The sequence below is a fragment of the Callospermophilus lateralis genome, chromosome X, assembly GCF_048772815.1.
Source record: "Callospermophilus lateralis isolate mCalLat2 chromosome X, mCalLat2.hap1, whole genome shotgun sequence".
Taxonomy (NCBI): Eukaryota; Metazoa; Chordata; class Mammalia; order Rodentia; family Sciuridae; genus Callospermophilus; species Callospermophilus lateralis.
In genome coordinates, this window is record NC_135325.1 from 89,952,301 (window position 1) to 89,967,383 (window position 15,083).

Genomic DNA, 15,083 nt, shown 5'->3' on the forward strand with positions numbered 1-15,083 from the left:
TAAAAGATACCCCTTAGCCCATTCTGTTTGTTACACAGAGCAGGGCTATGGCACCAGGCTCCAGTGACCATAGGAAGGGAGAGAGGCCTCCTTAATATTAGGTTTATAAACCTCAAGCTTCTCAGAGATTAAAAAAAAAAACATTTGTATCATTTTGCTTTCTAATCAACTGATGCCTGGCATTCATAACAAGGACTGCAGGAGTAAGGCAGAAACCAAGAGGAATCACTCCCCAACAATGACCTTTGGGCCCTGTTCATCTGACTCATCTGCCAAAGTTGTTGGTAGCTTATAAAAAGAACAGAGACCATCTTTAGAAAGGTCAGGTCTTAGGCTCCCTATTTACCTCTCTTATTGTTTCTTTTGCTGAGAAAAAACTTTTTAGTTTGAGTAAGTCCCATTTGTTGATTCTAGTTATTAACACTTGTGCTATGGGTGTCCTATTGAGGAATTTGGAGCCCGACCCCACAGAATGTAGATCATAGCCAACTTTTTCTTCTATCAGACGCCATGTCTCTGATTTGATATCAAGTTCCTTGATCCACTTTGAGTTAACTTTTGTGCATGGCGAGAGAAAGGGATTCAGTTTCATTTTGTTGCATATGGATTTCCAGTTTTCCCAACACCATTTGTTGATTTGCTATCCTTCCTCCATTGCATGCTTTTAGCCCCTTTATCAAACATAAGATAGTTGTAATTTTGTGGATTGGTTTCTGTGTCCTCTATTCTGTACCATTGGTCCACCCACCTGTTTTGGTACCAGTACCATGCTGTTTTTGTTACTATTGCTCTGTAGTATAGTTTGAAGTCTGGTATCGCTATACCGCCTGATTCACACTTCCTGCTTAGCATTGTTTTTGCTATTCTGGGTCTTTTATTTTTCCATATGAATTTCATGATTGCTTTCTCTATTTCTACAAGAAATGCCGTTGGGATTTTGATTGGCATTGCATTAAACCTATAGAGAACTTTTGGTAATATCGCCATTTTCATGATGTTAGTTCTGCCTGTCAATGAACAGGGTATATTTTTCCATCTTCTAAGATCTTCTTCTATTTCTCTCTTTAGGGTTCTGTAGTTTTCATTGTATAAGTCTTTCACCTCTTTTGTTAGGTTGATTCCCAAGTATTTTATTTTTTTTTTCTACGTCCTGGGAACAAATCTTTACTCCTCATACTTCAGACAGAGCCCTAATATCCAGAATATACAAAGAACTAAAAAAAATTAGACAATAAGATAACAAATAACCCAATCAACAAATGGGCCAAGGACCTGAACAGACATTTCTCAGAGGAGGACATACAATCAATCAACAAGTACATGAAAAAATGCTCACCATCTCTAGCAGTCAGAGAAATGCAAATCAAAACCACCCTAAGATACCATCTCACTCCAGTAAGATTGGCAGCCATTAGGAAGTCAAACAACAATAAGTGCTGGCGAGGATGTGGGGAAAAGGGTACTCTTGTACATTGCTGGTGGGACTGCAAATTGGTGCGGCCAATTTGGAAAGCAGTATGGAGATTTCTTGGAAAGCTGGGAATGGAACCACCATTTGATCCAGCTATTCCCCTACTCGGTCTATTCCCTAAAGACCTAAAAAGAGCACACTATAGGGACACTGCTACATCCATGTTCATAGCAGCACAATTCACAATAGCAAGACTGTGGAACCAACCTAGATGCCCTTCAATAGACGAATGGATAAAAAAATGTGGCATTTATACACAACGGAGTATTACTCTGCATTAAAAAATGACAAAATCATAGAATTTGGAGGGAAATGGATGTCATTAGAGAAGATTATGCTAAGTGAAGCTAGCCAATCCCTTAAAAACAAATGCCAAATGTCTTCTTTGATATAAGGAGAGTAACTAAGAACAGAGTAGGGACGAAGAGCATGAGAAGAAGATTAACATTAAACAGGGATGAGAGGTGGGAGGGAAAGGGAGAGAGAAGGGAAATTGCATGTAAATGGAAGGAGTCCCTCAGGGGTATACAAAATTACATACAAGAGGAAGTGAGGGGAAAGGGGGAAAATATAAGGGGGAGAAATGAATTACAGTAGAGGGGGTAGAGAGAGAAGAGGGGAGGGGAGGGGAGGGGGGAGGGGGGATAGTAGAGGATAGGAAAGGCAGCAGAATACAACAGACACCAGAATGGCAATATGTAAATCAATGGTTGTGCAACTGATGTGATTCTGCAATCTGTATACGGGGTAAAAATGGGAGTTCATATCCCACTTGAATCAAAGTGTGAAATATGATATATCAAGAACTATGTAATGTTTTGAACAACCAACAATAAAAATTAATTAAAAAAGAAAGAAAGGTCAGGTCTTCTACAAGGAGTGATTTTTTGGGAATCTCAGTTCTGAAATCTTTTGAAATACATTTGTATCTCTAGAATGTCTATTGGTAATTGTTATTTTATAGAAAGGCTGAAGTTATATTTGGGTTGGGGACTGTGGCACAGACCTGATTCTTTGCAAAACTATGATGCTGGTGAAATTTTCTTTCGCTGCCCACAATCTTTTTTTCTTGTTGGTGTCCCCTCCCCAGTCTTCCTCAGGTGTATTTCCCTCGATACCTCTATTGCTTGGCCCCATATGAAAACCTGATCTCAGTAAGGGATTGGAAACATTCATTTACACTGTCACAAGTGAACTATTAGCAGTTCAAATCATATTTGTGTTATATCTGGGAACAAAATTTTAAAGTGAGAAATTTTGGGATGACAGTGGGAGAATGTCTGTGAACCCTCTGAGACTTTGGTAAACTTATGTATGTTTGCTCATATGTTCATTTTTCTTGTCCATATTCAGATTGTCAAAGAACTCTGGGATTCCCAAAAAAGGTTAAATGCAGTCTTAAGGCAAAGAAACAAATGCAAAAGTGAAGTTTGTAACTGTAGTTCCATAATTGTAGACTCCATGAGAATGGAGTATGTCTTGTTCATTTATCACCTATTATTTCCCCAGTCAAGAATACAGTGTGGTTCATAGTAGTCTTTCAATAAATATTTGTTAAATTCATTCATTTATTCATCCAAGTAGTATTTATCATTATGCGAATGAATGAAAGAATAAAGGCCATCAGCCAGAAGATGAGGAGAGACTTTGGTGTTGTACTGTCATTTTCATAGTTGGTGATGTTTCCTTTTCAGTTAGCCAAGATAATGTCTCCATGACAACTACATATGTTCCTGATGAACACTAAGACATGGAATCAGGGATACAGAGCAGCACATCAGGCACCTGCCCTTTGGTTGCCCGTTAGCACAGGGAAAGAAAATCCACTCCCTTTCATTTGTCTCCTTCACATTCCCACTTGAATCTTTGTCAGTCACCCAAATCATCAACAGGCAGCAGCAGGCATTACAGGCTGTTGCTGCTATTGGAAGCAGAGGCTGTTGTTCAGCTGAGATGTGCCAAAGTATCCTGGGAGAACCCTGAGGGGAAGAACTCTGGTCACCAGCTCACTCCCAATCTAAGCTCACTGGCAAAACCAAGATCAAGTATGGATGCAGAATGAAAAAGAAATCTATTTCTCTGTTCAACCACCAGGGGGAGGGCCAGGCCAGGCCCAAAAGCAATGTGGAGTTCTGGAAAAAAAACAAAAACAAACAAACAAACAAACAAAAAAACAGTCTTTAGCACTCCCAGAATCATTTGCAGAGAGAATGCTCCATTCTCCTCATTTGCAAATGGTGGACCTTCAACTTGCAGTTGTGCATATAATGTCAAGGGAGGCTCTAGGCATGCAAAAGCTATTTGGGAAAGAAAAGGGCTGAGATGTCCCAAGGCAGGACATATAAGTTGAAATAAGGAGTTCTTGTCATACACATTAATTTAGTAGCTGATCTGTTTACCCTCCACGGGTGTGGTGGTCTTAGGTAGGTTACCTGACTGTTTCTTTGCAGAGGCTTGGGGTATTAGGGACAGAGTTGAGGTGCAACCAGGTGTTTAAAGTCTGGTAGACACACAAAAGAAGAAAAAGAGAGCTACTGTGTGTGTGTGTGGTGGGGGGCGTCGGGTCATGTTAGTGGGGAAATATCAGCCCTGGAAATAAGGCATTTAGTTTGAAGAACTCAGGGGAAAGTTCATTAGAGGATCCCTTTGGTTAGAACACAGGGGACAGTCTACTGACTGTCAACCAAATGCAAGGGTGAAGTCAGGGAAGTCTGAGATTGGGTGGGGAATGTGTACAGTGCATGCATCACAGCCTAGAGATTTGGGCTGTGTTATGGTTTAGATATGGCATTCTCAAAAAGCTCACGTGTGAGACAATGCAAGAAGGTCCAGAGGAGAAATAATTCGGTCATAACTTAACCCAATCAGTGAATTGATCCCTGATGTGGGATTAACTGAGTGGTAACTGGAGGCAGGTGGGGTGTGGCTATGGGGTATATATTTTTTATCTAGAGAGTGGAGTCAGTCTCTCTCTCTCTCTCTCTCTCTCTCTCTCTCTCTCTCTCTCTCTCTCTCTCTCTCTCTCTTCCTGATCACTCTGTGAGCTGCTTCCTTCCACCACACTCTCCTGCCATGATGTTCTGCCTCACCTGGAGCCCTGGGGAATGGAGCCAGACTTCTATAGACTAAGACCTCTGAAACCGCAAGCCCTCACATAAACTTTTCCTCCCCGAAAATTTTTCTGGTCAGATCTTTTAGTCACAACAGCTAAAAAGCTAGCTAAAACACAAGCTAAGTGAAATAAGCCAATCCCCAAAAACAAAGGTCAAACGTTCTCTCTGATATGGAGACACTAACACATCTCCATGGGGGTGGGATAGAATTTCAGTGGAATAAACAAAGGGGAATGAAGGGATGGGAAGAATATGGGAATAGGAAAGACAGTAGAATGAATCAGACATAACTTTCTTATGTTCATAAATGAATACATGACCAGTGAAGCACCACATCATGTACATCCAGAAGAATGGGATCCTATTTAGAATAAGTTTTACTCCATGTATGTACAATATGTCAAAATACACTCTACTGTCATGTATATCTAAAAAGAACAAATTTTAAAAAATTGAAAAAAAATAAAAAAGAGAAGAATGAAATCCTGTCATTTGCGGCAAAATTGGTAGAACTAGAGGATGATACATTAGGTAAAATAAACCAGACAAATACTGCATGTTCTGTGTCATATGAAGAAGCTAAAAAAATTGACTTGAATTTAGAATAGTAATTACTAGAGATTGGGAAGGGAGGGTGAATAAAGGGAAGCTGAATTTGACTAGTGCACACTGTATGCACGTGTTGAAATGTCACACTGAACCCCATTAATATGTACACTTTATATATGTTAATTGAAAATAAAATATGAAAAAAGAGTGTGCCCTGGGCAAGTCAATTTTATCTCTGTGCCTCAGTTTCCTCATCCATAAAACAGAATTAATATTAGTTATGTGAAGATATCTGAGCTAATCTTTTTTATAGTATGTGGCACATAGGTGCTCAAGAGATGATAGATATTAATGGCAGCTATAATAATAAGAAGAAGCACTTGGTTGAATGACTGGCATTTCATAAAGGCTTGTCTATATGCCAAATATTCTTATTTATTCCATTCTTATGACTGATTTCTCTATGTATTAGAGATGCTCTAAGCTCTTAAGTTGGGCCTAAAGATGGAGACACGGGGCTTGTCCAGGTCCGGCAGTTGGCCAGGGTTGCTGGGCCAACCCAGGTAGACAGCCAGCATGAGGGACCAGAATGGAGATGTGAGAAGCTATAAAAATAGACTTTATCTCCTTTTATTATTTTTCTAATAGCAAGAGCTGAACCTCGTTATCTAGCTCCTAGGGACACAAGTCCTTTACATGTCTCTACACTGCTAAGCATATTTGCTGTTGGGACAAAGAGGATTTCATGGCCATTTTAAAAGATGGTTTCATGGGGAATGAAAGGATGGGAGGCAAAAAGGAGTGAAGCCGACCCCTATAGTCTTACTGCCCCAGTAAACACCAGGCCAATCTCTGCTATTATACAAACTATTTATTTGCCAGAAACGAGAGCTAATCACAGTGCCCACTTGTCTGTCTTTCCAAATTTGACTCATCCTTAAGGCTCAGTTCAACTTGGACTTCATAAATCTACCTCACAACAATCCAGTGACATAGGTACTGGTTGGGGTGCAGCAGGGATAACAAAAATTACTCTATATCTTTCAAATCTGTATAAAAATTTATATATATATATATATATATATATATATATATATATATATATATATAACAGTAGAGTAATATTATATATACATGGAGTATAACTTACTCTAATCAGGATTCTATTCTTGTGGTTGTGCCTGATGTGGAGTATCACTGGTCATGTATTCATATATGAACATAGGAAAGTTACATCCAGTTCATTCTACTGTCTTTCCTATTCCTATCCCCTTCTTCCCTTCATTCCCTTTTGTCTGATCCAATGAACTTCTATTCTTCCTTCACTCCCCTACTTATTGTGTGTTAGCATCTGCATATCAGAGAGAACATTCAACCTTTGGGTTTTGGGGACTGGCTTATTTCACTTAGCACGATAGTCTCCAGTACTATTCATTTACCTGCAAATGCCATAATTTCATTCTTCTTTTATGTGTCTTTCAAATCTTGAAGATATAATACAAAAATTAGTTTCATAGATGATGGAAAATCTGGGAAACTAAACAGGAGTCAGTGAAGCAACTCAGAGTTAGCAAGAACAGGAAGCCCCTCTTCTCCCTAGAATTTGAAGGACAAGAAACAGGAAGAGGTACAGTCAACGGACCCCAGAGACTGGGGCTCTCTGGCAGAAGCTAGAGACAAAGTGAGGCTGCCCTGCAAATGCTATGGCAATTGAGGGAGGGGATGCCTACTGGTTGCTGGAGGTGAGTCCCAGAGAAAATATAGTTGCTGCTAGAGGCACCACAAAAAGTGAGGGTGGGGAGAGGAAAAAAATGTTCTTGCTTCTCCCCTCCTCCCACCTTCTGGTTTACTCAGAAGCCAAAGGGCAAGGGATTGTGGGGAATATCGTTCCCTTGATACAGGAAATGGGCAGAAAATGGATCCGAGTACGCAACAGGCAAAAAGTCTAATTATAATCCCTATTTTACACAGAAGTCAAATGAGGCAGAAAGAGGTCAGATCACCCAAAACCATATTAAGTAACAGTCCAGGTTTCAATGCAGGCAGCCTGACTACTCTTGGGCCCATGCTTTCAGTAATCACTGCTAATTATACTCACAGTAATAAAACTATTTTTAGTTTACTCATGTCAGACTTTTTCCTCTACAATTTAATCTCCCTAATGGCATCAACTGTGTCTTTCCCTTTATGTCATTTACCTTACCCTTGTGTCTCTCATAGAACCTACCAGAAGATGTAAGTTGTCAATGGAAATGGGATTCTCAGTAGGTATTCACAGGTTCTACATTACCCAAGGGGGGGGGGCACTTTTAAAATGTCCTTGGTGGTTCTGAATGTTTGCTTTCTCCTTAGTGAAAAGTCACAGTCCCTGATCAGATTCCAGAGAATGGTTTGGCGACAGGGAAAAGCACAAACTGAGATGAAGGAAATCAATATCTAGATTGCTTGAGGGCATCCCAAAGGGAAGAGACACTTATTAAAATCTGAAATGGCTCCACTCCAACGTCATAAAATTCTTACAGCTTAAATTGAGCAACTCCTTCATCTGGAAAGAGGTTATACTATTCCTTAGACTTATTATAGCTTTCATGATTTACTGCTCAGTGGAATTGAAAGCTGGCAGGGTTGATACTGTCTTCTGTTTTTTTAAGAAACAGCTCTTGGGAGCTGAGATAGACATGGGTATGCTGGGTACAGCATCAGTGTTTTCTGTCTTGGAAGAAATTAGGTCAGATAGTGGACCCTTTGTCTCTTGGGATTAGAACAAAATCTTCATTGCTGAAACTGTTAAGACAAGGAGCCTGGACAATTTAGAATTGTGATGTAACTAGGGGGAAAATGGTACTCAGATGCTTCTTACCCTCAAGGTCAGGGTCAATATGACAGTGTAATAGTTCTATATGTGGCTCTTGGGGTTAGTCTACCTCAATTCAAAGCTAGATTGTCTCATTTACTAGTATACTGAAAAGAATACAGTATTACAATATAGTACATTATCCTGCTTTTTGTCCTCTCTCTGGGTATTCTTTCTCAGTCTCTGAGTGATCTATCCTCATTTTCTAACCTGTAGATATCAGTGTCTCTTGGGCCTTATTCTCCCATCTCTTCACTTTTTTCTTTTTGTTGCTGCATTATGATTATACCTAATAGTGGAATTCACTGCCTCATATTCATATATTGACATAGCATAATTTGGTCAATTTCATTTCCCATTACTTCCCAATTCCCTCCCCTCTATCCTTTCCATGTTCCCATTCCTCAACTCTACTGGTCTCCCTTCTATCTTTACTTATCTAGCCACACTTACTTCCTTAGTGATCTCATCCATGTCTATACTGGTGACTCCTAAATCTTTGATTCCAGTCTGGATTGCTCCTCTAGGCTTGTAGACCACTATCTATTCAACATCTTCCTTCTGATGGCTAATGGGCATTTCTAACTTCATTAGTCTAAAACTCAATTCTGGATCTCTGCCCTTATTCCCCTGCACTGAGCCTACTCCTTTCCCATCTCAGTAATGTGCAACTCCATCCTTCCAGTTGGCCAAAAAAACTTGGTCTCATCCTTGACTCCTGTATTTCACTCACACCTTACAACTAATCTAGCAGCATATCTAAGAGCTGATCACTTCTCATAGCTGCCATAACAACCACCGGGTCTAACCCACCACCAGCTCTTCTTTGGGTCAATTCAATGATCTCACAATTGATTTCTCTGTCTTTGTCCCTACCCTGCTTCAGTCTACCCTCTTTTCAACACAGAAATCTTATTAACATGCAAGCTAGATCATATATGTTTTCTGCTCAAAATCCTCCCAGGGCACCTTATACCTCACAAGAGTAGAAGCTGGAGTCCTTACAATGGTCTATAATGGCCTACATGATCTGTCCCTTACTCCCATTACCTTCTTGACTTCCTCTTCTATTTCTCTCCCTTTGTTTACTCTGTTCCAGTCACACTGGTTTTCACAAGGCTAAAACCAAGGTATCAGGGTGGTTGTACTCTGATCTGAAGGCTCTAGAGAAGAAACTGCTTCCAAGTTCATTTATGATGTTTACAGAATTCATTTCTGTGCAGCTGTAGGACTAAGGTCTCTACTTTTTTTGCAGTCTGTCAGATTGGGGTCACTCACATCTTCTAAAGGCACCTGAATTTCTTACCACATGGACCCTTCCATGGTCAAGACAGCAATGGCAGATCAACTCTTCCTTGTGCCCCAGATCCCTAATATCCTTCTTGGCTGTCAGTTACAGAAAACCATTCTTAAAGGACTCATGTGATTTGATTATACCCACCTGGATAATCTCCCTGATTAGTAACAATACATCTGCAAAATTCCTTTGGCCATGTCATGAAACATAATTGCAAGTGTGATATTTCATCATATTCATAGTCCTGACTATTAGGTGAGAAATGGAAGGGGAGTGATTGAAGTTTCTGCTTACTACAGTGATATTCAGACTAAGAAACCAATCAATTTGAATGTATGCCAGCTGCAGTACTGGAGCAGGGTCCTGCATATTATCTGCTGTTCCAGACATTACCTTTTACTTGCTGGATAGTGGAGAGGTCTGGGGGTGTCCTATAGGGAGCAGCTGGAATGGCAGCTATTTACCAACTAGGACAGAAATATTTCTAATATCTTAACATCTGGTTAGTCATATCAATGCATAGAAATTGGTCATCAGATCTACTTAGAGGGTTAAAATTCATAGTGTATTATGTGAAGTACTGTCTTTTTCTCTGTGCTTTGAGAATTGGAGGTTGGTCCCAGGTGACTGGGGGTGGGCAGGGAGACCACCTGCCCTCTTTGGCAGTTTGATGATGGGCAACAGCCCTCTCTAACCTTGCCTGCTATTTTTTCAATGCTAGATTTACTTGAATGACTGTCTTCATTTGCAAGGCTGTCTTCTGCCGCAGAGAAGTCCATTCATCTGAGATGATGACTCCAGATGCTGCCACCCTACTGGAGATGACCAAATCAATCCTATGTATTTGGGCTCTCCTGAAGCCACTCAGCAGCTGGAGCTCAGTGAGGCACATGCTGTTCACTTTTTGTCAGCATTAGAGTGAGTGCTGCACAGCAGCCAATGAAACTGAAGGCTCTTTTTCTTTCTTCCTTTTGGCATGGGGATTGAACCCACATCCCCAGCCCTTTTTAGTTTTTATTTTAAGACAGGTCTCACTAAGTTGCTTAGGGCCTCAAACTTGCATTTCTCCTGCCTCAGCCTCCTGAGTTTCTGGGAGTTGCTGGGATTACAGGCATGCACCATTGTGCCCAGCTCTGAAGGTTCTTATTAACTTACTGAATAAGTCTTGATCACGGACTTGATCATATTTTGTAATGACCAATCTCAGGCAACAGAGATGTCTCTTGTGGTTGGGACAGGGGATACCTAAGATAAACGAGCTGTTTATCTGTCTCACCTAATATTTTGTAATGGGTGAATCTGGTTAAAATAGCATCAAGAGCAGCTTTGTTTGATGTAATTTATGCATGTACATAAATAACATTAGTGACAAGATGGTTGTGCTGAAAGAAGTGTCACAGAGGGTAATAAGTAGCTTAAGGGAGATATGAAGAGAAAAGTAAAACACTGCTAATTGCAAATAACTAATAATATATACTATGGCCAGATTCACCTACTGAAGTTGGCTGGGAACATGGAGCACAGGCCTGGAGTGATTTCCTGCTTCACTGTATCTTGAGGATAATACTACACATCATAGAAGAGGAGTCTTCTTTGGCATAGAAATACCAATTGCTACAGAGCCCTATATCATCAGCATCTCTGAATCCTGGGAACATTGATAAGGAGGTCAACTCTTCAAGGGACTGATCTCACCTGGTGTTCTTGAACTGTGGACTAGAAAGTGCAATGAACAGATTGACAGTAAGGCATGGTCTCTACCTACACTGAGTCAGCCTGTGATACCTTTAGAGGCAGAAGAAATTTGTCTTTGGTGATTTCCCTTTTTTGTAGCCTATTCCCTCATGTAAAGGCCCTTCTAAAGATTATATTCACTACTGAAGTAGAGATATAGCAAATGAAATTAAAATCTACTTGCTGGTCTTTGCCGCTTAAGCAGTTCCAGATACTTTTGCAATCAGGTTGCTGAATATTGGCAATCTGCTTGTTCCATTTCCAAATGGTTAAAAAAAAATTGCTAGAAAATCCCAAAGCAGAAGGTAGTATTCAGAATGGTTGGCCATGACCTCAGATGTGTGAGATGGTATAAACATAGAAAATAATTCATGTCATCTACTCCAGGCACCCTCCCTGGGGAGGGGAGTCAAGGAGTTTTCTTGAAGTACAACTGTAGGTAGTATTAAAACAAAACCTACTACCAGCTGGTGGTGACAGGAAAGCTGGAGTTGATGATTTCCACCCTTCCTAGAAAATGTCACTGAGCTCAGAGTGAAATGCCACTGCCCTATACGAGGTGACAAGAAAAATCTCTTCCTTTCTTACTGTCACAAAGAAAGATTCGCTGCCAAACATGTAGTGATAAAACTACAAATGTCTTTCCATGAATATTGTCATCTTTGTTCAAGGGTGGAGGGTAGGATATCAGGCATAGGAAGTGGAAAAATCAAGCCCTAAGATTGCATGCCTGCCCTCATCCCCTTCTAGAGACAGGCTAGGAGTAAGTGTAGATCATATCAGAGGCTTTGGTTTATTTAGGTTAGAATGAAAGAGAGAGGAAGTAAGCAAGTGAGGGAATGAAGCAAAACCATATTCCACTTCAAACACAACAGAATTTCAGAGCTAAAAAGGACCTTACTGAGCCTATTTTGTTCATCTACAGACACACAGACTCACAGAACTGGCAAGAACGTTAAAGACCATTGATTGCAACTCCCTCACTGTTTTTGGATGAAAAAAGAAACCCAAGAAGAGAAAATAAATTACCCAAGGTCACTTTATTATACATGGCAGAATCAGGATTAAAGTCCCTGGTTTCTAAACTTCTAATTTTTTCCCATTATATAGCCCTTCTTTTTCGATTACCTAAGCACTTAGGATCTAAAGCATACCAGTAGACAATCTTATGCACTAATGTTTTTTGGTACTGGGGATCAAACTTGGGGCACTTTACCACTAAGATAGGAGACAGGAGATAGCGCTGTCCAACTTAGAGAACTAGATTGGCTGAATTGACCCTGGAGGTGAGGTGCCCAATGGGGATGCCAGTTGTGCTCATACCATCAATTTTCCTTACTGAGGCAAGAAAACAAATTTTAAAAAATAAAATATTTTTAACAGCAAGAAAATTCTATTAACTAAAACAACCTAGTATAGATTACCAAAATTCAATATATTGAGTCCAAACAGAATTACCTTAGAAAGAATAAAATCAACTTAACAATTGAGAAAGCTAATGTAAGTTCATTGAAGCAGACAGACTCCCCCCCCCGCCCAGGACTGGGGATTGAGCTCAGGCCTTCACACATGCTAGACAAGTGCTCTACCACTAAGCTACATCCCAGCCCATTTTAGTTTTTATTTTAAGACATGGTCTCACTAAGTTGCTGAGGCTGACCTTGAACTTGCAATCCTCCTGCCTCAGTCTCTGGAGTAGCTGGGATTACAGGTATGCACCACTATACACAGCCAGACTGTCATTGAGCTTGTAGTGGGCTCCATACCAATGTCACACACTCCTGAAACCAAAGTAAGACCCTTATAAAGCAAAGCTACTTACGGCAATAAGCTGGTAGGAGTTGTTCATCATGGCAATCAGCATGTTCAGCAGCACTACCAGGGAGATGACATTGTATGTTCCAAACATGGTAGCTCCTACAAACTCGGTGAACTCATGTCTGGCTTTCACATTGGTGACATAGAGATTTAAAAGGCCAAATACAGACCAGAAGAGTGACTGAAGTGTTTCAAAGAGCCTAAAAGAGATTTTTTAAAAGCAGGTTAGTTAATTCTCAAGAGTAAGAAAAGAGAGAAAATGTGAGTTGATCTCTAACAGGACTGTCAGATCTGCAATAGGCAGACAGATGATCTCACATATTTTGGTCTCTTCTCTAACACAGCTACGTCACTTTATTTGTTCCTACTTCTATGTTCTGTACTTTGCTTTTCTACCTGGAATACCATCTCCCTTCCCTCAATCTCCACAGAACACTAAGCATGTTCAAGGCATATTTCAAGGACTACTTCTACCAAACTCTTTCTTTCATCTTCAGACTATGTGATCTACTATAGAGGCAGTAAATGCAATGGTTAAGAATATGTTGCATCATTATACAAAATACATGTATAAAGATGTGAATTTGGTGTCAACATATCTTATATACAGAGATGATAAATTGTGATACAAAGGTGTATTAAGAATTGTAATGCAAAAAAACTAATAAGAGAGCTCAGGTATAATGGCATAATTTGGTATGAACATACTTTATATATAGAGTTATGAAAAATTGTGCTGTGAATGGATAATTACAATTGTAATGTACTCCACTATTGTCATGTATGTAAGAAATTAAAAAAAAAGAATATGTTGCTTGGGCCTGATGCAGTGGTGCACATGCCTGTAATCCCAGCAGCTTTGGAGGCTGAGGCAGGAGGATCATGAGTTCAAAGCCAGCCTCAGCAAAAGCAAGGTGCTAAGCAACTCAGTGTGTCCCTGTCTCTAAATAAAATATAAAATAGGGCTGGGATGTGGCTCAGTGGTCGAATGCCCCTGAGTTCAATCCCTGGTACCAAAAAAAAAAAAAAAAAAAAAAAAAAATCAAGATTATTAAATTATTAAGCCCAATGTACTTTGAGAGGCATTGGGATTTTTTCTTGGGTTTATTTGGTGGGAGGGAGTGAGTAGAAATCGTTTTTAAAAATCCCTCTCTCTGGGAAAGGACTTTCTGCAGATCTTTGCATGGCTGTCTTCTTAATAGATCTCAGCTCAAATGACACTTCCTCAGAGAGGCTTTCCTTGGTTGCTCTTCTTTAAGTAGCTCCATTAAGTATTCTCTATCTTACTGTTTTGTTTAATTTTCTTTGTAGTATCTAAAATTCCCTAAAATTATTATTTACTACTAATAATATTAAATATTATAATAATATTAATAATAAATATACTATTAAGAATTTTTGCGTTTTAATGTTTATTTTCTATCCTTTCTACTAGAATGTGAATTCTTTTTTTTTTTTAAAGAGAGAGTGAGAGAGGAGAGAGAGAGAGAGAGAGAGAATTTTTTGATATCTATTTTTTAGTTTTCGGCGGACACAACATCTTTGTTTGTATGTGGTGCTGAGAATCGAACCCGGGCCGCACGCATGCCAGGCAAGCGCGCTACCACTTGAGCCACATCCCCAGCCCCTAGAATGTGAATTCTTATGAGGGTAGAGACATAGATTTATTATATACCTGCTACATAGTAGGCACTCAATAATAGTTATTGAATAGATGAAAGAATACATGTTAATTATTACTATTATTATTTCATCAGATTCAAGTAGAGAAAATTCTAATCCCATCAACAACTGTATCACAGGCTACATAGTGAGGGGTAGTTCACTTGAATGAAGGCTGTGCTCTGCACTGGCTTGATGCTGGGGGGGCGCTCTTTCAAGGTCATGCACGTGACCTTTCTCTTTCTATTTTTTATTCGTTACTGGGGATTGAAACCAGGGGCCCTTAAACAGCCCTTTTTAAATATTTTTATTGGGAGACAGAGTTTTTCTAAGTTTCATAGGCCCTTGCTAATTTTCTGAGGCTGGCTTTGAGCTCAAGATCCTCCTGCCTAAGCCTCTGGAGCCACTTAGATCACAGGTACGATCAACCTCACCTGGCTGGAAGATTTGATACATGTGTACATTGTGTAATGATCAAATCAGGGTAATGATTATCTTCCACCACCTCAAACACTTATCATTTCTTTGTGGTAAAATATTCACAATCCCTTCTTCTAGCTAGTTTGCAATATACTGTACATTATT

At 39.8% G+C, this 15,083-nt stretch overlaps 1 protein-coding gene across 1 annotated transcript in view; it reads right to left on the bottom strand.

Moving 5' to 3' along the window:
* Positions 1–15,083, bottom strand: part of Trpc5 (transient receptor potential cation channel subfamily C member 5) — a 140,039-nt gene that overhangs the window by 20,340 nt on the left and 104,616 nt on the right. Inside the window, exon 6 of the mRNA XM_077107057.1 lies at positions 12,841–13,036. Within this exon, the coding sequence (XP_076963172.1) occupies positions 12,841–13,036 (196 nt within the window). The remainder of the gene's footprint in view (positions 1–12,840; positions 13,037–15,083) is intronic.